The following is a 25,336-nucleotide window of genomic DNA, read 5'->3' as shown; positions in this document are numbered from 1 at the left end:
TTGATGTCGCTGGAGAGGTGCGGCTTACCTGTGGCTGCGGAGCAGGCGAACAAGGGCCTTGGCGATGACTCCGACCTCTGCCTTCGGAGCCAGGTGGAAGTAAAGCTGTGCCACGGCCATCACCACCTGAGAGAAAAGGGAGCGAGACGACTGAGTGGGGGAACCCACGTCGCTGCCAACAACGGAGCCAAGAAAGGTGCAGACAAAGGTGAAAAGTGGCATCGATGTGGGATGGATTGACGCGTTTATTTATATATCTATTCATTATCCCAACTGGCGGCCTTCGCTTTCAATGTCATTGAAGCTAATGCTTTTCTGAATCCAACAGGAATCGCAGTTATCTTTCATCCTCATTACCTTCCCTTCAAGACAAACTGCCGACCCCCCCCCCCTCCCCTCACCTACCCACGACCAGAAGGGTACCACACCCATCCACAAAGGGATATTTCACCACCCAGCAGCCAAACCTCGGTCACCAGGAGGGATCCACAGGATAATGGATCTCTCCATCTTCATCCACATACTGAGGGATCTACAGGACAAAGGATCTCCCTCTCCTCACCCAGACACTGAGGGATCTACAGGATAATGGATCTCCCCCCTCCTCACCCAGACACTGAGGGATCTACAGGACAAAGGATCTCCCTCTCCTCACCCAGACACTGAGGGATCTACAGGATAATGGATCTCCCCCTCCTCACCCAGACAGAGGGATCTTCAGGATAATGGATCCCCCCCTTCTCACCCAGACACTGAGGGATATACAGGACAAAGGATCTCCCTCTCCTCATCCAGACACTGAGGGAGAGATAGGATAATGGATCTCCCCCTCCTCACCCAGACACTGAGGGATCTACAGGATAATGGATCTCCCCCTCCTCACCCAGACACTGAGGGATATACAGGACAAAGGATCTCCCTCTCCTCATCCAGACACGGAGGGATCTAGATGATAATTGATCTCCCTATCCTCACCCAGACACTGAGGGATGCACAGGATAATGGATCTCCCTCTCCTCACCCAGACACAGGGATCTACAGGATAATGGATCTCCCCTCCTCACCCAGACACTGAGGGATCTACAGGATAATGGATCTCCCTCTCTTCACCCAGACACCAAGGGATCTACAGGATAATGGATCTCCCCCTCATCACTTAGACACCGAGGGAACTACATGGATAATGGATCTCCCCTCCTCATCCAGACACTGAGGGATCTACACGATTATAGATCACTCCATCCTCACCCAGACACTGAGGGATCTACAGGATAATGGATCTCGCCTCCTCACCCAGACACAGGGATCTACAGGATAATGGATCTCCCTCTCCTCACCCAGGCACTGAGGGATCTACAGGATAATGGATCTCCCCCTCCTCACCCAGACACTGAGGGATCTACATGATAATGGATCTCCCCCTCCTTACCCAGACACTGGGGGATCTACAGGATAATGGATCTCCTCATCATCATCATCCAGATACTGAGGGGTCCACAGGATAATGGATCTCCCTCTCCTTACCCAGGCACTGAGGGATCTACAGGATAATGGATCTCCCCATCCTTACATTGGCACTGAGGGATCTACAGGATAATGGATCACTCCGCCCTCACCCAGACGTGGAGGGATCTACAGGATAATGGATCTCCCCGTCCTTACCCAGACACTTAGGGATCTACAGGATAATGGATCTCCCCCTCCTCGCCCAGGCACTGAGGGATCTACAGGATAATGGATCACTCCGCCCTCACCCAGACGTGGAGGGATCTACAGGATAATGGATCTCCCCATCCTTACCCTGGCACTGAGGGAACTACAGGATAATGGATCACTCCGCCCTCACCCAGACGTGGAGGGGTCTACAGGATAATGGATCTCCCCCTCCTCATCCTGACACTGAGGGATCCACAGGATAATGGATCACTCCATCCTCACCCAGGCACAGGGATCTACAGGATAAAGGATCTCCCACTCCTCACACAGGCACTGAGGGATCTACAGGATAATGGATCACTCCGCCCTCACCCAGACATGGATGGATCTACAGGATAATGGATCTCCCCGTCCTTACCCAGACACTTAGGGATCTACTGGATAATGGATCTCCCCCTCCTCGCCCAGGCACTGAGGGATCTACAGGATAATGGATCACTCCGCCCTCACCCAGGCGTGGAGGGGTCTACAGGATAATGGATCTCCCCCTCCTCATCCTGACACTGAGGGATCCACAGGATAATGGATCACTCCATCCTCACTCAGGCACAGGGATCTACAGGATAAAGGATCTCCCACTCCTCACACAGGCACTGAGGGATCTACAGGGTAATGGATCTCCACTTCCTCGCCCAGACACCGAGGGATCTACAGGATAATGGATCTCCCCCTCCTCATCCAGACACTGAGGGATTCACAGGATAATGGATCTCACCATCCTCACCCAGGCACTGAGGGATCTACAGGATAATCGATCACCCCTTCCTCACCCAGACACTGAGGGATCTACAGGATAATGGATCTCCCCCTCCGCACCCAGACACCCTACAGGATAATGGATCTCCACCTCCTCACCCAGACACAGAGGGATCTACAGGAAATGGATCTCCCCCTCCTCAGCCCGACATGGAGGGATCTACAGGATAATGGATCTCCCCCTCCTAACCCAGGCACTGAGGGATCTACAGGATAATGGTTCTTCCCTCCTCATCCAGACACTGGGGGATCTACAGAATAATGGATCTCCTCCTCCTCAGCCAGACACTGAGGGATCTACAGGATAATGGATCTCCCTCTCCTCACCCAGACACTGAGGGATCTACAGGATAATGGATCTCCCCCTCCTCACCCAGGCACTGAGGGATATACAGGATAATGGATCTCCCCTTCCTCACCCAGACACTATGAGATCTACAGGATAATGGTTCTCCTCATCGTCACCCAGATACTGAGGGATCTACAGGATAATGGATCTCCCCCTCCTTACCCAAACACTGAGGGATCTACAGAATAATGGATCATCTCATCCTCACGTAGACACTGAGGATCTACAGGATGATAGATCATCCCATCTTCACCCAGACACTGAGGGATCTACAGGATAATGGATCTCCCCATTTCTTACAATCACTGAGGGTCAATAGAGTATTGGATATCCATCTGCTTCTCTCTAAATTATTGAGGGACCCACAAGATAATGGATTCCCCCCTCGTCTCACCAAAACACTGAGGAACCCACAATACATTGGATCTCCTCCCTTCCCCCCCAGAAAACTATCTCCACTATTAAGAACTGCTCAACTAAAGATCGACCCCCACACTCCGTCTCCGACTGGGTGCATCCATCTCCATGGTCACCTGGTACTGAGGTTGTTTCAGATTGGGATGGTGATGGGGATCGGGAGGGGGGGGGGGATTTACGATTATAAGGGGAGGTCCAGATTGTGTTACTGGGAAGGAGGCACAGGGTATTCACACTTGGAGACAATGGCAGCAGCCCTTGTGCTAACAGTGGATGGACCATCAGTCTCCAAAGTCCCAGAAAAGTGTTGAGAATGTGGAGTTGTATTCTGCCCATCCCCTGACACGTTTGCGGCGTCCTGGCACCAGTCCACATTACCGCCACAATCCCACCTCTCAGATATGGGGCATTGTCACTGGGAATGGGAAGGTGGTTTGCAACATACCGCAGCGTTCCGACTTTGGAGAAGCGGTTTCGTGTTGCGAAGCAGCAGACGATGGTCAGGGTCCATCACGTATGGTTTCCGTTTCGGAAGCAGGGCTGTGTCCATTTCCTCCTGCTTGGATTCCTCGTCGTCAGATCCATAAAAGGTTTTATCCGGGTTTTCCTCCAATAGAGACTCCTGTGCACATTGACCAGGGAACAAAAAGCATCGTCATTGATGAAGGAAAACAATACAACAGGAAGTGGTGTGATCAACTGATAAACTTTGCAAATAATTGAAAGTGTTCTGCAATGATTTACAAAGTCCAGTTTCCCCACGTGATCACAGAATTCATGCAATCCCTACAGTGCCGAAGGAAGCCATTTGGCCCATTGAGTCTACACCGTCCTTTCAAAAGAGCACCCTATCTAGGACCAATCCCCCCCCCCCCCCCCCGCCTTATGCCCGTAACCCCACCTAACCTTTGGACACTAAGAGGCAATTTATCACGGCCAATCCACCTAACCTGCACATCTTTGGACTGTGGGAGGAAACCGGAGCACCCGGAGGAAACCCACGCAGACACGGGGAGAACGTGCAGAGTCCCCACAGATAGTCACCCAAGGCCAGAATTGAACATGGGACCTGGCGCTGTGAGACAGCAGTGTTAACCACTGCGCCACCATGCCTGAATCAACATGGCTATGAGCACATCTTGAATTCATACAGAGTCTTGAAGGTAGCCCCAAGACACTTCACAGAGGAATAAAACAAAGTATGAGACTGAGCCACAGCCACCTTCTCAAGGGCAATTAGGGATGGGCAATTAATGCTGGCCTAGCCGGCAACGCCCATGCCCCATGACTGAATATTTCAAAAAGCCTCCGATGTTAGTGTCTCTGTGGAACACAAGGAAGACGCTCCACGGGCTGTTCGCTGTTTGGTCTTCCAGTGCAAAGGTGTTGCAGACTGGCACGTTCCCAGGCCTCGGGCCACGTACCGCGGGACACACTAAAGATTGGGGCAGCCACCATAAAAACGCCACGAGGAATGGTCACGGCCTAAGGCCTTTCTGGCACAGCAGGCGGAGGAATTGGAAACGGTGTTAAATCCCTTAATTTGATTAGAGGAAGGCCGGTATCAGAGGGCTGTGGGCCTGTAGGAGCCTACAGAGGTAGGGAGGGGGAGGCTGTGGAGGGATTTGAAAACAGGGATGGGAAATTTGCATTTGAGGCACTGTCAGACCAGGAGGACAGCGAGCGGAGGCGGGAGAGGGCTTGGTGCGAGTTAGGATACTGGCAACAATTCTGAAAACGTGGAATGCACCACTGCAAAGAACGGCTGGTGTAACTGAAGATGGGTGCACTTAAATAAAAATTGATAATAACATAAAGCAGAATAGTGAGTGATAGTGAGATGAAGCGAGCTGGGAAGAGGTTCATGTGGACCATCGACACAGACCAGTTGGGTGACGTCAACTCTTTCTGTGCAATTAGTTGCGTCGGAAATTAGCTTCTCCAAAACAGCGAGCAAAGTGTATTGGTGCTGGTTTCCCCAAAACCTTCTGAACCGCTACCGTCTAGAAGGGCAATGGCAGCAGGCACAGGGAACACCACCACCTGGAAGTTCCCCTCCAAGGCACACACCATCCAGACTTGGAAATATATCGCCGCTCCTTCACTGTTGCTGGGTAAAAATCCTGACACTCCCTCCCTAACAGCACAATGGGTGTACCTACACCACATGGACTGCAGCGGTTCAGGAAGGCAGCTCACCACCACCTTCTCGAGGGCAATTAGGGATGTGTGATGAATGTATATATTTGTATTATGTGTCTGTTGCAGTCATGTTAGTAAATTACTAGTTTAAGGTATCCAGTCTGTTAAAGCTGTGATTAAGGGGTTAACAGCGAGGCAAGCTGTTAAGTCACTCATGGAAGGGACTGGGTCTGTTTTTAGTTTCATTTTCAGCCCTGCCCTGTGTCTGTTGTTTTTAAGTTTCTTTCTTTTTTTAAAAGAGTTCTGCTCTGGGTTCTGAGCAAAGGAGGTGTTTCTCAGACTGACTTCTGAAAGCTTCTCTCCCAAGGACTTTGTGAATAAATCCGCAGAGTGTGAACTTTATTAATAAGTGGCATTTGACCTGTGTGTGTGGGTTTTGCTTAATTGAAAGTTTAGAAGTAGATGGGAAAGTCAGCTCAAAGACCTTTATTATTTTTTTAAGAACTGTTTAACAGTCTGGGAAGAGGGGGCACGGAGCACTTACGTTGTGGTTCGGGTTGAGGAACTGGGTCCGTGCGTAGCGTGTGAGCATGTTGATGATAACAACCTGCCCCCACTCCTCCACATCAATCAGGAGGTTGCAGAGCTTGCGATAGTTCTTGTGAATCAGGTCGATCCTCTCGGGGCAAACCTCTTCGAAGGCCATCACCACGCTCCCGGCGACCAACTGCGTACAGGCAGACAGACAGAAGAAATTCAATACGGCGTGAGCAGTCAGTTGTAACCCTTGCCAGTGTGGGCGTCGTTGGCAAACTTGGCATTTATTTCCCATTCCGAGATGCAGCAAGACAGACTGATTCAGTTGAGGAACTTGCAGAGGTCGTGTCGCAGACGGTTACCGTGCCAACCATCGATGTGGGCCTGGAGCCACATTTAAGCCAGACTGTGTGAGGACGGCAAGTTTCCTCCCCTAAGGGACACTAGGAGGGCCGCTTGGAGTTTTAAACATAGAATATTGTGTGCAGTTTTGGTCTCCTTCTCTGAGGAAGGATGGTCTTGCTCTCAAGGGAGTGCAGCAAAGGTTTACCAGACTGATTCCAGGGATGGTGGGACTGTCATATGAGGAGAGATTGGCTAGGTTGGAATTGTTCTCGCTGGAGTTCAGAAAAATGAGGGGGGGATCTCGTAGAGACTTATAAAATTCTAACAGGACTAGACAGGGTAGATGCAGGGAAGATGTTACCAATGATAGGTGTGTCCAGAACCAGGGGTCACAGCCTGAGGATTCAGGGTAAACCATTTCGGACAGAGATAAGGAGATACTTCTCCACACAAAGAGTGGTGGGCCTGTGGAATTCATTACCACAGGAAGTAGTTGATGCTAAAACATTGAATATATTCAAGAGGCGGCTGGATATAGCACTTGGGGAGAATGGGATCAAAGGCTATGGGGAGAAAGCAGGATTAGGCTATTGAGTTGGATGATCAGCCATGATGGTGATGAATGGCGGAGCAGGCTCGAAGGGCCAAAAGGCCTCCTCCTGCTCCTATCTTCTATGTATCTATGTAAACGGCAGCTGCCTGCTCACGTTTCACTGAGTCCAACTTATTATTTCCAGAATTTTGTTTTACAACTGAATTCAAACTCTTTTCCTGCCGTGAAGAGGGCGGAGCTGGAGCTCTCTGGATTAATCGTTCAGCACCATGACAACCATTCTTTACATTGATAAGATGATGGCGCTCCGCAATAAGGGAAGATGGGTAGATTCAGAAGCCCATACGAAATAGGGGCAAGTAGGCCATTCGGCCCCTCCAGCCGGTTCTGCCATTCCCTGGGTTCACGATCAGATTGTGGCCTTAACTCCACTTTCCTGGTGGCCCTTTGTTGCCCGAAAATCTATCTAATCTCAGCCTTGAATATAGTCAATGTCCCAACTCCACAGCTCTCTGGGGTAGGGAATTGCAAAGTTCCACCATCCTCTGAGAGAAGGTTTTTCCTCCTCATCTCCGTCTCCCCCTTGCTCCAAAACTGGGCTTAGTTCTAGATTCCCTTGTGGCAGAGTGGTGGGACATCCTCTCAGCATCTACCCTGTTGAGCCCCCTCAGAACCTTTATACGCTCAGTAAGATCACCTCCCATTCTTCCAAACTCTCATGAGTATAACCCCCCCATCTGCTCAATCGTTCCTCATAAGACAACCTCTTAGAACATAGAACCGTACAGCACAGAACAGGCCCTTCGGCCCTCGATGTTGTGCCGAGCATTGTCCGAAATCAAGATCAAGCTATCCCACTCCCTGTCATTCCGGTGTGCTCCATGTGCCTATCCAATAACCGCTTGAAAGTTCCTAAAGTGTCCGACTCCACTATCACAGCAGGCAGTCCATTCCACACCCTAACCACTCTCTTGAGTAAAGAACCTACCTCGGACATCCCTCCTATATCTCCCACCCCAAAACTTATAGTTCATCCCAGGAACCAGCCTAGAGAACTTCCTCTGAATTTGTTGCAATGCATGTATGCCCCATCTTTAGGAAGGAGACCAGAACCAGTATTAAGGACAGTGAATGTTCTGGGGGACTGTGGTTCCAGATGTGGATAGAGTGAATGTTACAGGAGAATATGAAAGTTTTAGAATCTGTCGGAAGAACGAATGTCAAGTTTCAGGTTGTTTTTCCCTCGGCAGGCTCAAGCTCCAAATAACCAAATATCAACCAGACATGGGGGGGCGGGACCTGCCACCACCCCCGCACGGCATCTTTTGTGGTGGCAGTGGAATCTTCTGGTTCTGTCGCTGTTTGCACGCTGCTCCGGCAAAGAGTGTGGGGGGGGTTCTGGGTTTCTCGGAGCTCCTTACCATCGTTGTTTTTTAAAAAAGAAATTTAGAGTACCCAATTCATTTTTTCCAATTAAGGGGCAATTTATCGTGGCCAATCCACCTAGCCTGCACATCTTTTGGGTTGTGGGGGCGAAACCCACGCAAACACGGGGAGAATGTGCAAACTCCACACGGACAGTGACCCAGAGCTGGGATCGAACCTGGGACCTCGGCGCCATGAGCGTACCGTCGTTTTATCGGCCAGCAGCTTCTCAATCACCTCGATCAGCTGGTCTTTCTGATCCTGGTCCAAACTGAAATGAGAGGGAGGGGGAGAGAGAGAGGGAGAAGAGCAAGAAGTCAGGGTCAACTAGATACAGAACCGAGACAATCCTGTGGCCCAGCCTCTGCTCAACTCAAGGACCGATCGTGACAAAGAGGTCAAATGGGAAGGTCTTTGTGAGCAGTGCTGATGGTGAAGGTTCCGGGAAGCCCTTGACAAAATGGGGAGAGGCGGGGGGTTATCTCGCCAGCGGATGTGGCATCCGGCCCAGTGCCACAGGCATGGGCATACGGCGGGCAGCATGCCCACGGTTTCCTCAAATTGACTGCCGCCGAGTGAAGCTCCCCACACCCAGCACACACACACACACACACACACACACACACACACTCCCGGTCGGGTCAGAGTGACAGGTCCGCACACACAACACCTGCTCTTGGGTAACGTCAGTGTCACTACTGTGGCACAGGACTGGATGACGAACCCAGAGATCGTCGCTTCAGGGAAACTGGATTTGATGGTAAATGAGATGTCAGCAGAAAAGTGTCACCGAGGAACGGGGTGCATGGTTTAAAAACCCAACTGGTTCATTGTTGGCCTCTCGGGAGGAAATGGTGGAGGTGGTGGTGCAGAGGTAGTGTCACTGATAATCCCAAGGCCCAGACTAAGCTCTGGGGACAAGGGTTCAAATCCCACCACAGCACTTGGTGGAATTCAAATTCAATTAATACAATCTGGAATATAAAGCCAGTCGTAGTAATAGTTAACCATGAAACTATGTCGTAAAAGCCCACCTTTAGGGAAGGAAATCTGCCAACGTTACATGGTCTGGCCCACATATGACAATGGACCTGGACTCTTAACTGTCCTTGGCAATAGTCTCGCAAATTCGAGGGCATTTTGGGTAGGGTGACACATATGAAAAAGAAAATTCCTGTCTGGCCTACATGTAACTCCAGCCCCACTCCCCGTGGTTGCCTTCTGAAGTGGGCCGGCAGGCTCAGTTAGAAACTTTTGCCTCTTCTTGGGGAAGCTCAGAATGGGAACAATTTGTGGACGTGGAAAGGATATTCCCTCTTGCGGGCGAGTCCAGAACTAGGGGGCACAAGTTTGAAAGTTAGGGGTCACCATTTTAAGACGAAATGCGGAGATATGTTTTTCTCTCTGAGGGTTGAGCGAGTCTGGAACTCTCTGCCTCGGAAGGCGGTGGAGGCGGGCGTTACTGAATATTTCTGAGGTGAAGGTAGATTGATCCCTTTGCCGAACAAGCATTATCGGGGTGGGGGGGGGGGGGGGGATCAGCCATGATCGTATTGAATGGCGGAGCAGGTGCGAGGGGGCCGAATGGCCTACTTCTGCTTCTATTTTGTATGTGCCCTCGCCAATGCTACCTGCACGTCCAAAATTAAACAACAAATCTCACCACTCACCACTGACACAAAAGTTGCTTTCTGTTTCCTGAGACTTACAGATTAAAATGGAAAACAATTTGGCTGGAGTTATTCCAGGGAGCTAAATGCAAAATCCAGGCTGACACTCCAGTGCAGGGCCCAGTTTATCATATCATAGAATTTACAGTGCAGAAGGAGGCCATTCAGCCATCGAGTCTGCACCGGCTCTTGGAAAGAGCACCCTACCCAAGGTCAACACCTCCACCCTATCCCAGAACCCAGTAACCCCACCCAACACTAAGGGCAATTTTGGACACTAAGGGCAATTTATCACGGCCAATCCACCTAACCTGCACATCTTTGGACTGTGGGAGGAAACCGGAGCACCCGGAGGAAACCCATGCACACACGGGGAGGATGTGCAGACTCCGCACAGACAGTGACCCAAGCCGGAATCGAACCTGGGACCCTGGAGCTGTGAAGCAATTGTGCTATCCACAATGCTACCATGCTACCCCGCACAGAGACTCCGCCAGCCCTCCAGACCTCGATAGGAAACGATCCCGGGCATTATTGTCATAACATAGAACATACAGTGCAGAAGGAGGCCATTCGGCCCATCGAGTCTGCACCACCCACTTAAGCCCCCACTTCCACCCCATTCCCGCAACCCAACAACCCCTCCTAACCTTTTTGGTCACTAAGGGCAATTGAATCATGGCCAATCCACCTAACCTGCACGTCTTTGGACTGTGGGAGGAAACCGGAGCACCCGGAGGAAACCCACGCAGACACGGGGAGAACGTGCAGACTCCGCACAGACAGTGGCCCAGCAGGGAATCGAACCTGGGACCCTGGCGCTGTGAAGTCACAGTGCTAGCCACTTGTGCTACCGTGCTGCCCCATTGTGACGAGGAGAAGGTCCTGTGCCACAGCAGGGTAGCGCCCCTGCCTCTGAGCCAGAGGTTCCGGGTTCAAGTCCCACCCCAGGACTTGATGGCTAAGGGTTCATGACTCGGCCAAACATGTTTGAGTGCGTCAACCTGCAAAATCCTTCCAAACACACCAATATATTCACAGTAACTTAATTGCAGTGTTAATGATTATTATTTTATTTTTAAACAAATTTAGAGTACCCAATTCATTTTTTCCAATTAAGGAGCAATTTAGCGTGGCCAATCCACCTAGCCTGCACAGGTTTGGTCTGTGGGGCGAAACCCACGCAAACATGGGGAGAATGTGCAAACTCCACACGGACAGTGACCCAGGTCCGGGATTTGAACCAGTGCTGTAGTCCCAGGGCTAACCACTGAGCCACTGTGCTGCCCAGGTTAATGAAGATTATTAATAAGACCCTGGCGACATGTTCCAGGAATAGCTAGCTATAACTAGACTAGCTTGTCACATAAGGAGCGGTTAAGGGCTCTGGGTCTGTACTTGTGGAGTTTAGAAGGATGAGGAGGGATCTCATTGAAACTTACAGATACTGAGAGGCCTGGATAGAGTGGACGTGGAGAGGATGTTTCCACTTGTAGGAAAAACTAGAACCAGAGGTCACAATCTCAGACTAAAGGGACGATCCTTTAAAACTGAGATGAGGAGGAATTTCTTCAGCCAGAGGGTGGTGAATCTGTGGAACTCTTTGCCGCAGAAGGCTGTGGAGGCCAAATCACTGAGTGTCTTTAAGACAGAGCTAGATAGGTTCTTGATTAATAAGGAGATCAGGGGTTATGGGGAGAAGGCAGGAGAATGGGGATGAGAAAATATCAGCCATGATTGAATGGCGGAGCAGACTCGATGGGCCGAGTGGCCTAATTCTGCTCCTATGTCTTATGATCGTATGGAAACAGATTAAAGTTTGCCCTCATGCATCATTAGGTACGGGAAGAGAATTGAAAATTGAAACTATTTTGAGGGAGAGCGAGACGTTCTCTCTGGTGTCACTGACGCTGATGGTCTGGCCCTTCATCTCATTGCTGTTTGTGGGAGCTTGCTGTGCACAAACTGGTTGCCTATTCACCTCCGGTAAGATCGTGGCGACACCTCAAAAGTGACTCATCGGCTACAAAGCGGATTGGAACATTCCGAGGTGGCGCGAGATGCTAAGGTGACGCTAACTCTTTCCTTCTCGTCAAAGTTCAAGTCTCTCAACCAGCCCAGTGTTGGACAGAAAACGATTAACGCCGTTTATAACCAGGCCCGATCCTTCGGAATTCAGCCTCTCCCTGTTGCTGGTCGGCTCAGAACTCTAACATTTTAAACACACTGCACATTTTCGTATTGATTGAACAGACAGGTTGTGAAAAAAAAAAACATAAACGGCACTCGGGACGTTTCGATTCCTCGAAGTGGGAGAGGTCGGAGGGGAGGAGTTACCTGTAGAGCTTTGGGATAGCGTGAGCGGCGGTTTTCCTGACGTAAGGCGACATGTCAGATGCAGCCTCCTTAATCGCCAGCATCATAATGGGGACAATGATGGTGACGCGGATGCTGGAGAGCACGCGGAGGGCGCTGGCTCGAATCAGCTGGTTCGGGTCCTAAAAACACAGGGAAAAACGTCAGCCAAACATCAACCTGGAGGCTGGTCCCATCACTCCCTTCCACCCTTGGTCAAGCGTTTGCCGGTCCTCGCCAATGATACACCATCAGTCCTCCCTCCTGCAAACTCAAATACCATCCTGCATTGGCCAAAGAGGCACGGTGGTTAGCACTGCTGCCTCGCGGTGCCGAGGTCCGATCCCGTCCCCGGGTCACTGTCCGTGTGGAGTTTGCACATTCTCCCCGCGTTTGCGTGGGTCTCACCCCCACAACCCAAAGATGTGCAGGGTTGGTGGATTGGCCATGCTAAATTGCCCCTTAATTGGAAAAATAAAGAATTGGTCACTCTAAATCTATTTTTTTAAATATATACCTTAAAAATATGCCATCCACATTCCCATCTCCCAGGGCAGCACGGTGGTGCAGTGGTTATCACTGGCCCTATGGCGCCGAGGTCCAGGTTCGAATCCCGGCCCCGGGTCACTGTCTGTGTGGAGTTTGCACATTCTCCCGTGTCTGCGTGGGTTTCACCCCCACAACCCAAAAAATTACCCCTTGAATGGAAAAAAATAATTGGGTATAAAAAAAAACATTCCCATCTCCCGCTGCCCCACTATCCTTGGCCCCCCTACCCACGGCCAACACCGATGCCCACTGCTGTACCGTCTGACTAACCTCCTGACAGTAAGACATGGGTGGGTCCCATTCACTCCAACTGATCACTGAAAACACTAAAAATTACCATTGAGAACTCACGTCACAAACTCAATTGACCCCGAGTCTCAACAGTTGTTGTTTTTGGGGGGGGGGGGTTCGAAAGAGAGAATATCAGGTTTCTATTACCTTTTATGTGGGCAACAGCCTCGCTCCAATTTTAAGATGATGCCCCTTGTAATGGACTCCACTCCCTCATAGCCCAACCTGCCCCCAACCAGAGTAAATCGCTTCTCTCTCTCTAGCTTGCCGGAGGCCTCCCTCTACGACATGATGACAAAGGGAGGTGCATTCGTAACGTGGTCAAGCAGGTTGGCCGGGATTTTCCATGGCCCTTCCCGTGAGGGGTGGCGGCGGCTTGGGGGGGTGGGTTCCTATTGGCCGCCAACGGGATCTTCCGTTCCTGCCAAAGGCAGTGGCCATTCATCATGCTCTCCGCTGGTAAACCTGCCACAGGAGGTCGTCGTCGTCGGGATCGGAAGATCTGGACGGTGGGAAGGGTTGGACAATCCCACCCTTGGGTATCAATTTGGAAATCCTTCCCATGCACGGCCATGGCAGGCGGCAAAGGTGGGAGAGGTTCCTGATCGGCTGTGTAATGGAAACAACATTGGAGCCTCGACCATCACTATCCATGGCTCCAGACTGCAACGTACATATAAAAACTCATGTTGCCAAAGTAACTCGGACTCCCTGAGTGAATGTAACACAACCTCCATCAACCGTCTCAACTCTTTTTTTATCATCTTTACCCCTCAATGGGATCACTCCTTATCTTCTATACTCAAGGGAATACAAGTCTAGTCCATCCAACATCTCATAATTTAACTCTCAACATCGTTCCAGTGGATCTGTGACTCCTCCAAATCCAGGATATCATTCCAGACAGATATCATTGGGGAGATGAAATGCAGACTGGGTGACCGCTTTGACGAACACCTTTGCTTAGTCCGCGAGCATGTTGGGCTCCAACCTTCACGTTGGGCGCCATTTTAACTCAGCCCCTTGCTCTCATGCCCACATACCAGCCGTGCCAGCCTCCCCGAACAGGCGCCGGAATGTGGCGACTAGGGGCTTTTCACAGTAACTTCATTTGAAGCCTACTTGTGGCAATAAGCGATTTTCATTTCATTTCATTTCACATGCCCGTCCTTGGCCTGCTGCAGTGCCCCAGGGAAGCGCAACACAAACCAGGGGAGTGGCACCTCATCTTCCGATTGGCCACGATACAGCCCTCAGGACTCAACATTGAGTTCAACAACTTTAGACTGTGACCTTTCTCCTCCATCTAAACCCCCTTTTTAAAAATATCTTATACATGTGTTGCATTAATGCAAAAGCCCCCTCCCCCTCCCTGCACTTTTGTTCTTAAAGGTTGTTGCAATCTCTCCCAGCTACACTTTATTGTCTAACACATTTGCTCTCTCTTCAGTTCTGCGAAGAGCCAAAGGCCTCCAAACATTAACTCTGCCTTCTCCCTCTCTCCTTACAGGTGATGTGGAGATGCCAGCGTTGGACTGGGGTGAGCACAGTAAGAAGTCTTACAACACCAGGTTAAAGTCCAACAGGTTTGTTTCGATGTCACTAGCTTTCGGAGCGCTGCTCCTTCCTCGGGTGAATGAAGAGGTATGACATACTTCTTCAATCACCCGAGGAAGGAGCAGCGCTCCGAAAGCTAGTGCCATCGAAACAAACCTGTTGGACTTTAACCTGGTGTTGTAAGACTTCCTACTACTCTACTTACAGACTGCTGCTGAGTTTTTTTTCCCCAGCGTCCTCCGTTCTTGTTTCAGATTCCAGGGTCCGCAGCAATTTGTTCCCGCATTCCAGACGGTAGGTGCTCGGAAATGAACACGGTCACCCCCGATGCAGCCAAAACCACAACCTCTTTCTGCCAAACCCCCTTCTGATTCATGCATCTCCCAATTTGGGAGATGGATTCCGCCTCTTTCATCGAAATGAAGGGAAACCAGCAACAGAGACAAGATCACAGCAAAGTGCAAGGAGCGGCACATGCAGCTTACCTGCAGGAGAGAGGGGAGGGGAGGGGGGGGGGGGATAATTAGTTCAAACCAGTTGACCTGTAAACCATGTAACTCATGGACGAGGCAATAATTACTCGAGTCATTATTCCCCTCCAGAGCAACTCTGTTCTGTTGTTCTTATAGATCGTACTTGCATGCAGCAAATCAATAGAAATAACCACAGAGAGCTGCAAGACAAGGGGAGACGGACAGTCTCTGGGGCCCATTAGATAATAAGTCACCCAAAGCATTGACACTAATAACCTTTAATCCTCTCTGGAAGGTGCTAATTGAAAGTAGAGCCAGATCTTGCTGCTCTTCCGCATATCGAACCAGGTAAACGTAAACCAATTTCTTCACCTGCAAAGACAGACAGAGAGCGAGACAGGATCAAACATCAGGCACTGAGCCGACAAAAGGGCGGTCAAGAAATAATAATAATAATAATCTGTATTGTCACAAGTAGGCTTAAGTTAACACTGCAATGAAGTTACTGTGAAAACCCCCTAGTCGCCACAATCCGGCGCCTGTTCGGGTACACGGAGGAAGAATTCAGAATGTGCCAATCACCCAACAAGCACGTCTTTCGGGACTTGTGGGAGGGAACCGGAGCACCCGGAGGAAACCCACGCAGACACGGGGAGAACGTGCCGACTCCACACAGACAGTGACCCAAGCTGGGAATCGAACCTGGGACCCTGGAGCTGCGAAGCAACAGTGCTAACCACTGTGCTACCGTGCTGCCCATGGGTAGCCAAATGGAAGTGCCAAGGGAAGGGGAGACGCGGTGGCGTAATGGTTAGCACTGCTGCCTCACGGCACCGAGGACCCAGGGCCGGGGAACCCCCCCCCCAAAAAAAAGAGCAATGCCAAGGGCAACAGATTTTTAAATCCAGCTCCCTCAGCTTTAGCCTGCATCGAGTCAGTTAATTAGTACTGACACCTGAAATGTAGATTTGATTAAGCTGACAGAGGGCTTTTGTTTTTGCTCACTTTACACTTGGGATATGAACCACCAGCAACCGCCAGGTTCCTCTGGTTGTCGCGAGGTGGCAGACCTTCCTCAGTGCTGGCGCTCCCACAATCGAGTTAATCCTGCAGTAATTGTTCCTTTCAGAGAGTAACCCGTTAACCCCAGGTTGTGAGAGTTCATTCAATTCAAGGACCCAGCCGACCCTGGTGCAACGCAGGAACAGGAGGAGGCCATTCAGGCCCTCGTGTCGCATGGCTAATCTGTACCTTAAAACCATCGCCCGGAGATCTCTCTGTAATTCTAGACATCCGAACTTCCAGACAAATTTACTCAACCACAATCTTGACGGCTTGAACGGACGTCCAGCATTTCGGGAGGTGGCCGGCTGGATATTCAGCCCCCATCGAGGCCGGGGATGGAGGTGGGCAAGGAGCTAAAAAGTCCCTCCAGCCAGTGTGCCGGCGTGTCAGCTCCATCCTCACCCCCCCAAACCCTCCCCCCAAGGTCATTTTGTGGAGGGCCGATGGAGGGGATGGCAGGGTTACCCATTAGAGGATGGGGGGGGCGGCTCATTAAGAACCCAATAGGGATCGAGGGAAGATGCTGGAGTGGGATTGTCCAGTTGGCACTCAGGATTTGGCTGGTGGCAGGGGCCATGGAGTCTGGAGGCCACCATCCTGCAGACCCTGGACCAGTGTGCCAGAGGGACTAATAGACACCCTTCCCGTGGTACCTGGGTGTGGGAGTGCGCTCAGGGAAATCACAGATGCAACATTTCTGGCCTGGACTCGCTGGAAACCTCTCCTCGCAAGGAACAACAGAACGTAAAATCAGTCATTCAGGGGACCTCTGGGGGTGACATGTAGGTGGAGGCCGAACTTCGAGTGGCTCGCGCCGGAGTTCCCGTTATGTGGCCCAGTTTTGGAGGGAACTTTTACGTGAACCGTCTTCGATAAAGCCGTGGGTATTAGAGGATGTTGAGAACCCGATGACAGAATACAGCACGACAAGGAACAAGCGTCAGGCGGCATGGCAATTAGCACTGCTGCCTCACGCCGCCAAGGACACGGGTTCGATCCTGGCTCCGGGTCACTGTCCGTGTGGAGTTTGCACATTCTCCCCGTGTCTGCGTGGGTCTCACTCCCACAACTCAAAGTCGGGCACGGTAGGTGGATTGAGGGGTTCCAGAAGAGATGGGGTTTGTTTATTCTGCACTTTTAAGAATTGGGCATCGTCAGCTGCTAAAGGGGGATGGCCCCCCACCTCGGTCAGCACCCACCCCCTCAGTCAGCACCCTCCCCCTCCCTCGGTCAGCACCCTCCCCCCCCTCGGTCAGCACCCACCCCCTCAGTCAGCACCCTCCCGCCCCCTCGGTCAGCACCCTCCCCCCCCCTCGGTCAGCACCCTCCCCCCCCCTCGGTCAGCACCCTCCCCCCCTCCCCCCCCCCCCCCCCTCGGTCAGCACCCTCCCCCCCCCCCCGGTCAGCACCCTCCCCCCCCCCTCGGTCAGCACCCTCCCCCTCGGTCAGCACCCTCCCCCCCCCCTCGGTCAGCACCCACCCCCCCCCCCCTCGGTCAGCACCCACCCCCCCCCCCCCCTCGGTCAGCACCCACCCCCCCCCCCCCTCGGTCAGCACCCACCCCCCCCCTCGGTCAGCACCCCCCACCTCGGTCAGCACCCCCCACCTCGGTCAGCACCCCCCACCTCGGTCAGCACCCCCCCCCTCGGTCAGCACCCTCCCCCACCCCTCGGTCAGCACCCTCCCCCTCGGTCAGCACCCTCCCCCTCGGTCAGCACCCTCCCCCTCGGTCAGCACCCTGCCTCTCGGTCAGCACCACGCCCCCGCCCCCCCCCCCCCCACCCCACCCCACCCTGGTCAGCACCCTCCCCCTCGGTCAGCACCCTCCCCCTCGGTCAGCACCCACGCCCTCGGTCAGCACCCTCCACCTCGGTCAGCACCACGCCCCCGCCCCCCCAACCCTGGTCAGCACCCTCGCCCTCGGTCAGCACCCACGCCCTCGGTCAGCACCCTCCCCCTCGGTCAGCACCCTCCCCCTCGGTCAGCACCACGCCCCCGCCCCTCCCCAACCCTGGTCAGCACCCTCGCCCTCGGTCAGCACCCTGCCTTTCGGTCAGCACCACGCCCCCCCCCCCCCAACCCTGGTCAGCACCCTCGCCCTCGGTCAGGACCCTCCCCCTCGGTCAGCACCGCACCCCCCCCCCCCCCTGGGGTCAGCGCCCTTGCCCTCGGTCAGCACCACGCCCCCACCCACCCCACCCCACCCTGGTCAGCACCCTCCCCCTCGGTCAGCCCGACTGCCAGCTGGTGGCAGTGAAGCGAAGCTCATGGTTTTGTTGGGATTCGGGCTCAGTCCCAAGTCTGGTGAGGAACAGGAGTGGGTAATTGATGGGGACAGACTGACCATCAGGAGTGTGTAAATGATGGGGTCAGAGGGGGCAGGAGTGGGTAAATGATGGGGGCAGGAGTGGGTAAATGATGGGGACAGAGTGGGCAAATGATGGGGACAGAGTGGGCAAATGATGGGGACAGAGTGGGCAAATGATGGGGACAGAGTGGGCAAATGATGGGGACAGAGTGGGCAAATGATGGGGACAGAGTGGGCAAATGATGGGGACAGAGTGGGCAAATGATGGGGAGAGAGGGGTGGCAGGAGTGGGTAAATGATGGGGAGAGAGGGGGCAGGAGTGGGTAAATGATGGGGAGAGAGGGGGCAGGAGTGGGTAAATGATGGGGACAGAGGGGACAGGAGTGGGTAAATGATGGGGACAGAGGGGGCAGGAGTGGGTAAATGATGGGGACAGAGTGGGCAAATGATGGGGACAGACTGGCAGGAGTGGGTAAATGATGGGGAGAAAGGGGGCAGGAGTGGGTAAATGATGGGGACAGAGGGGGCAGGAGTGGGTAAATGATGGGGACAGAGGGGGCAGGAGTGGTAAATGATGGGGACAGAGGGGGCAGGAGTGGGTAAATGATGGGGACAGATGGGGCAGGAGTGGGTAAATGATGGGGAGAGAGGGGGCAGGAGTGGGTAAATGATGGGGAGAGAGGGGGCAGGAGTGGGTAAATGATGGGGACAGAGGGGGCAGGTGTGGGTAAATGATGGGGACAGAGGGGGCAGGAGTGGGTAAATGATGGGGACAGAGGGGGCAGGAGTGGTAAATGATGGGGACAGATGGGGCAGGAGTGGGTAAATGATGGGGACAGATGGGGCAGGAGTGGGTAAATGATGGGGAGAGAGGGGGCAGGAGTGGGTAAATGATGGGGAGAGAGGGGGCAGGAGTGGGCAAATGATGGGGACAGAGGGGGCAGGTGTGGGTAAAAGATGGGGACAGAGGGGGCAGGAGTGGGTAAATGATGGGGACAGAGGGGGCAGGAGTGGGTAAATGATGGGGACAGAGGGGGCAGGAGTGGGTAAATGATGGGGCAGAGCTGCAGGAGTGGGTAAATGATGGGGACATAGATACACAGAAGATAGGAGCAGGAGGAGGCCTTTTGGCCCTTCGAGCCTGCTCCGTCATTCATCACGATCATGGCTGATCATCCAACTCCACAGCCTAATCCTGTTTTCTCCCCATAGCCTTTGATCCCATTCTCCCCAAGTGCTATATCCAGCCGCCCCTTGAATATATTCAAAGTTTTAGCATCAACTACTTCCTGTGGCAATGAATTCCACAGGCTCACCACTCTTTGTGTGAAGAAGTGTCTCCTTATCTCTGTCTGAAATGGTTTACCCTGAATCCTCAGGCTGTGACCCCTGGTTCTGGACACACTTATCATTGGTAACATCTTCCCTGCATCTACCCTGTCTAGTCCTGTTAGAATTTTATAAGTCTCTGTGAGATCCCCCCTCATTCTTCTGAACTCCAGCGAGAACAATCCTAACCTAGTCAATCTTTCCTCATATGACAGTCACGCCATCCCCGGAATCAGTCTAATAAACCTTCGCTGCTCTCCCTCGAGAGCAAGAACATCCTTCCTCAGAGAAGGAGACCAAAACTGCCCACAATACTCCAGGTGTGGCCTCACCAAGGCCCTGTATAATTGCAGCAACACATCCCTGCTTCTATACTCGAAACCTCTCGCAATGAAGGCCAACATACCATTTGCCTTCTTTACTGCCTGCTGCACCTGCATGCTTACCTTCAGCGAATGGTGCACAAGGACACCCAGGTCCCGCTGCACTCTCCCCTCTCCCAATTTACAACCATTCAGGTAGTAATCTGCCTTCCTATTTTTGCTTCTGAAATGAATAACCTCACACTTATCCAAATTATACTGCATCTGCCATTGGTTTGCCCACTCGCCCAACCTGTCCAGATCTTGCTGTAGGATCCCTGCATCCTCGTCACAATTCACCCTCCCACCTAATTTGGTATCATCTGCAAACTTTGATATGTTACATTTTGTTCCCTCATCCAAATCATTAATATATATTGTGAATAGCTGGGGTCCCAGCACCGATCCCTGTGGTACCCCACTGGTTACTGCCTACCAATTTGAAAAGGACCCATTTAGCACACTGGGCTAAATCGCTGGCTTTTAAAGCAGACCAAGGCAGGCCAGCAGCACGGTTCAATTCCCGTACCAGCCTCCCCGAACAGGCGCTGGAATGTGGCAACTTGGGGCTTTTCACAGTAACTTCATTTGAAGCCTACTTGTGACAATAAGCAATTTTCATTTTCATTTCATTTCATTAATCCCTACTCTTTGTTTTCTCTCTGCCAACCAGTTTTCTCTCCACCTCAGTACATTTCCCCCAATCCCATGCGCTTTAATTTTGCACAATAATCTCTTATGCGGGACTTTGTCAAACGCCTTCTGAAAGTCCAAATATACCACATCGACTGGCTCCCCCTTGTCGACTGTACTGGTTACCTCTTCAAAGAATTCCAACAGATTTGTCAAGCATGATTTTCCCTTCATAAATCCATGCTGACTCTGACTGATCCTGCCACTGCTTTCTCAATGTTCCGCTATAAAGTCCTTGATAATGGATTCAAGTATTTTCCCCCACTACCGATGTTAGGCTTACTGGTCTATAATTCCCTGCTTTCTCTCTACCTCCCTTTTTGAATATTGGAGTGACGTGAGCTACCCTCCAATCTGCAGGGACAGTTCCAGAGTCTATAGAATCCCGGAAGATGACCACCAATGCATCCACTATTTCCAGAGCCGCCTCCTTAAGCACTCTGGGATGGAGATTCTCAGGCCCTGGGGATTTATCCGCCTTCAATCCCATCAATTTTCCCAACACCATTTCTCTACTAATGATGATCTCCCTCAGTTCTTCCCTCTCACTAAACCTTTCATTCTCCAACATTTCTGGGATCTGATTTGTGTCCTCATTTGTGAAGACAGAACCAAAGTATGTATTTAATTGCTCAGCCATTTCTTTGTCCCTTATTGTGCATTCCCCTGTTTCTGTCTGCAGTGGGCCTACATTTCTCTTTCCCAATCTCTTTTTCTTCACATATCTGTAGAAACTCTTAGTGTCAGTCGTTATGTTCCCTGCAAGCTTCCTTTCGTACTGTACTTTCCCCTTCTTAATCAATCCCTTCGTCCTTCTTTGCTGAATTCTAAACTGCTCCCAATCCTCAGACCTATTATTTTTCTTGGCCAATCTGTATGCTTCTTCCTTGGATCGGATACTATTTTTAATTTCCTTTGTAAGCTATGGATTGGCCCTCTTACCCCCTTTGCTTTTGTGCCAGACAGGAATGAACAGTTGCTGTAGTTCCTCCATGCGTTCCTTGAACGTTTGCCATTGCCTATCCACTGTCATCCCTTTAAGTAACTCTCCCCAATCTATCAAGGCCAACTCACGCCTCATGTCCTCATAGTTCCCGTTATTAAGATTCAGCACCCTAGTCTCCGAATCAACTACTTCACTCTCCATCTGGATAAAAAATTCTATTATGTTATGGTCGCTCATCCCCAAGGGGTCTCATATAGCCAGATTGGCAATGATTCCCTTCTCATTACACAGTACCCAGTCTAAGATGGCCTGCTCTCTCGTTGGTTCCTCCACATATTGGTCAAGAAAACCATCCCGTAGACACTCCAGGAATTCCTCCTCGACGGCATTGTGGCTAATTTGATTTGCCAAATCTATGTGAAGATTAAAATCACCCATGATCACCGATATTCCCTTATTACATGCATCACTAATTTCTTGTTTAATGCCATTCCCAACCTCACCAGTGCAGTTTGGGGGTCTATATATGACGCCCACTAATGTTTTTTGTCCCTTGGTATTTCTCAACTCTACCCATACAGATTCCACACTGTCAGAGCTAATATCCTTTCTCACTGTTGTGTTAATTTCCTCTTTAATCAGCAGTGCCACACCACCACCCTTTCTCTTATGCCTGTCCTTCCTAAATACGGAGAACCCTGGGACATTCAGTTCCCATCCTTGATCACCCTGCAGCCATGTCTCCGTAATCCCAATTATATCATACCCATTGATATTTATCTGTGCGATTAGTTTGTCCACTTTATTGCCCTATGGTGCTAGTTAGGGCTAGACAGAGGGGCAGGAGTGGGTAAATGATGGGGGCAGAGGGGTCAGGAAAGGCCTGACAGACACGGGGCAGAATGATGGAGATGATAGTGTGGGCATGTGATGTTATCCTTCACATCAACCTGGGGACCTCATTCTCAGGATGAAACTGTCAAGAAGCATGGCCGGCTTGTCCAAACCACATTTCCCGGAGATAGTGGGCTTAAACGCCCAGCTGTTTGTTAGCCCAGAGCGACACGCTTGAACACTTCTCGGAGTAGTTAAGTGTCAACCGCATTGGGTTGGGATTGGAATCACATTTAGAATCGGAGAATGGTTACAGCACAGAGGAGGCCTTTCGGCCCATCATGTCTATCAACTCGGCTAGTCCCACTCCCCCTGCCCTTTTCCCTGTCGCCCTGAAAACATTTTCTCTTGGGGTATTTACCCAATTTCTCATTGAGAGCCACAAGTGAACCTTCCTCCATCATTACGTGCATTTCGGATCCGAACAACTTGCTGCATAACAAATGTTTTCCTTGCGTCATCCCCAATTCTTTTCCCAATCACTTCAAATCCTGTAACGCGACCACCATGCTGCCGTAACCCTGTAGCTAACTGTGGAGAGCCTCAGGGTTCCCACCCTATCCGCAGGGGAGATTAAAAACTTTGCCTACCTCGATGTTTTTGCAGGCAACATTCTTCACCACCGCAGGGAAAAGTTCAGAGGTGTTCTTCCCTCTGGCGATCATCTGCGAACAAAATTTAAAAACATGCAACCTCTTACTGAGTGTGGAGAAATAATGATATTTATTGTACACTCTTGATCAGAAAGGAACAGTAACCTTTTATGTGGCACCTCGGTGTTTGAATGTTTGGATCTCTAAATACATCACAACTACTGGTTCTCCCTTTTCTGTCCTGTGTCATGTGAGAGTACCTTTAAGAAATGGGTGTTTAAGAAATGTACCTTTAAGAAATGGGTGTTTATCAGTGATGTCAGAGTGTGGGTGGAGCTGGGCTGTCTGTCAGCTTTTTACTTTCGTTTTAGGCTTGTTTGCTGCAGGGTGTGTTTTAGTTTCATTTTCAGTGTTGGAGCTGAAGTCAGCCCAAGCAGGTGTACTGTGATCTCTCTGCCATGAAAAGACTATCTCTTGATCATTTGGTGAATTCAGAATTATAAATGTTCTCAGTAGTGAATGTAAACCTAATGTGCTTCTGTTAAAAGGGGTTTCTTTTGTCTTCTGGATGTTTGGGAAGTTATTAAGGATTACTTAGTGTTGTATTCTTTGGGGGTTGTATTTGAATTAATGGTTGCTAAGATATTCACTATGTTTCAAAAAGGTTAACTTGAGTTCATAGAATAAACATTATTTTGCTTTAAAAAATACTTTTCCATTTCTGCTGTACCACGCCTGTAGAGTGGGCCGTGTGCTCCCCATACCACAATCTATTAAAGGTTGTGGGTCAGGTGAACTCCATGATACACTTTGGGGTTCTCTAAACCCTGGCCCATAACACCTGCTAGTTACATCTTGAAAGATCTTTAGCGTCTCTGCACATCTGAGAGGTTAGGGGGTTGGGTTGAGACCAGAAACACTCGAGAGGGATTTAGATATAGGGCACCTTTGCCCAATGTGCACTGTTTCCATCTCACTGCAATGGGTGACCCTCGTGGGTCTCTGAAACATTCTGCAGGTTAATGGAGCTCTGTTCATCCACGGGCTCGCGTTCAGTGCGGACCATCGGTTAGTTGGGCTCCCATTTAGATCAGGGGCTAAACCTTTGCTTCACTCATCCTCAACGTGAATTGGCCAAATGTTTGGGTGAATTACGGAGTTCACGAAGAGTTTTCCACAGCGTGATGGATTCCTTCACCTTCACAAACACATGTCGATAGCAACGCCTTGTCGGTGTGCTTGTTCGACACTGATCTTTTTAACAAACATGATGCTGAAGGAAGCCCATCAAGGTTTGTGCTGCGTCGCTGTACTGTAGCAATATAGACACACCGCCAATTTTGGAATTTGGGTTCATTGGACTTATGAACTAAGCAATTCGCACAGTCAAGCTCCGCCTTAATGGCACCATGTATGGCCACATGGATTGTGGGTCTAGCTCTGCCTTGAATATATTCAATGGCCCAGCCTGCACTGCTCTCTGGAGTACAGAATCCCAATGGTCAACAATCCTCTGGGGAAGACATTAATGGTCATCCCCTTATCCTGAGACTGTGCCCCGTGTTCTAGGTTCCCCAACCTGGGGAACTGACCCCCCTCTGTCAATCCACTTCAGAATCTGGCATGCGTCAATGGGACCGCCTCTCATTCTTCTAAACTCTTAGTGAGAATTTAGGCCCAATTTACTCAGTCCCTCATCAGGGGCAACCCTCTCATCCCAGCGACCTATCCAGACAACCTTCCCAGCACCAGCCCCATCGCCAGGAGATCCTTCCTTCAACATGGGAGACCAAAACTGTGCACAAATGTATTCTCACCAAAGCCGTGTACAACGGCAACAAGACTTCATCATTATTCTTAGAAAATAGAACATAGAATCCCTACAATGCAGAAGGACGCCTTTCGGCCCATCGAGTCTGCACCAAACCTCTGAAAGAGCCCCCACTCCTCTGCCCTAGCCCACCTAACCTGCACATCTTTGGACTGTGGGAGGAAATCGGGGCACACGGAG

The 25,336-nt window shown here is 51.0% G+C and overlaps 1 protein-coding gene across 1 annotated transcript in view; it reads right to left on the bottom strand.

The window, feature by feature from the left end:
* ap3b2 (adaptor related protein complex 3 subunit beta 2) overlaps positions 1–25,336 on the bottom strand; it is a 121,204-nt gene that overhangs the window by 61,058 nt on the left and 34,810 nt on the right. Inside the window, exons 3-9 of the mRNA XM_072492601.1 lie at positions 23,323–23,397; positions 15,412–15,507; positions 12,248–12,408; positions 8,445–8,511; positions 5,925–6,107; positions 3,684–3,860; positions 29–126 (exon numbers count right to left, since the gene is read on the bottom strand). Coding sequence (XP_072348702.1) covers positions 29–126; positions 3,684–3,860; positions 5,925–6,107; positions 8,445–8,511; positions 12,248–12,408; positions 15,412–15,507; positions 23,323–23,397 — 857 coding nt within the window. The remainder of the gene's footprint in view (positions 1–28; positions 127–3,683; positions 3,861–5,924; positions 6,108–8,444; positions 8,512–12,247; positions 12,409–15,411; positions 15,508–23,322; positions 23,398–25,336) is intronic.

Source organism: Scyliorhinus torazame, chromosome 30 (genome assembly GCF_047496885.1).
Source record: "Scyliorhinus torazame isolate Kashiwa2021f chromosome 30, sScyTor2.1, whole genome shotgun sequence".
Classification (NCBI taxonomy): Eukaryota; Metazoa; Chordata; class Chondrichthyes; order Carcharhiniformes; family Scyliorhinidae; genus Scyliorhinus; species Scyliorhinus torazame.
Note: the sequence above shows the minus strand (reverse complement) of the source record. Positions and strands in the feature narration are given on the sequence as shown.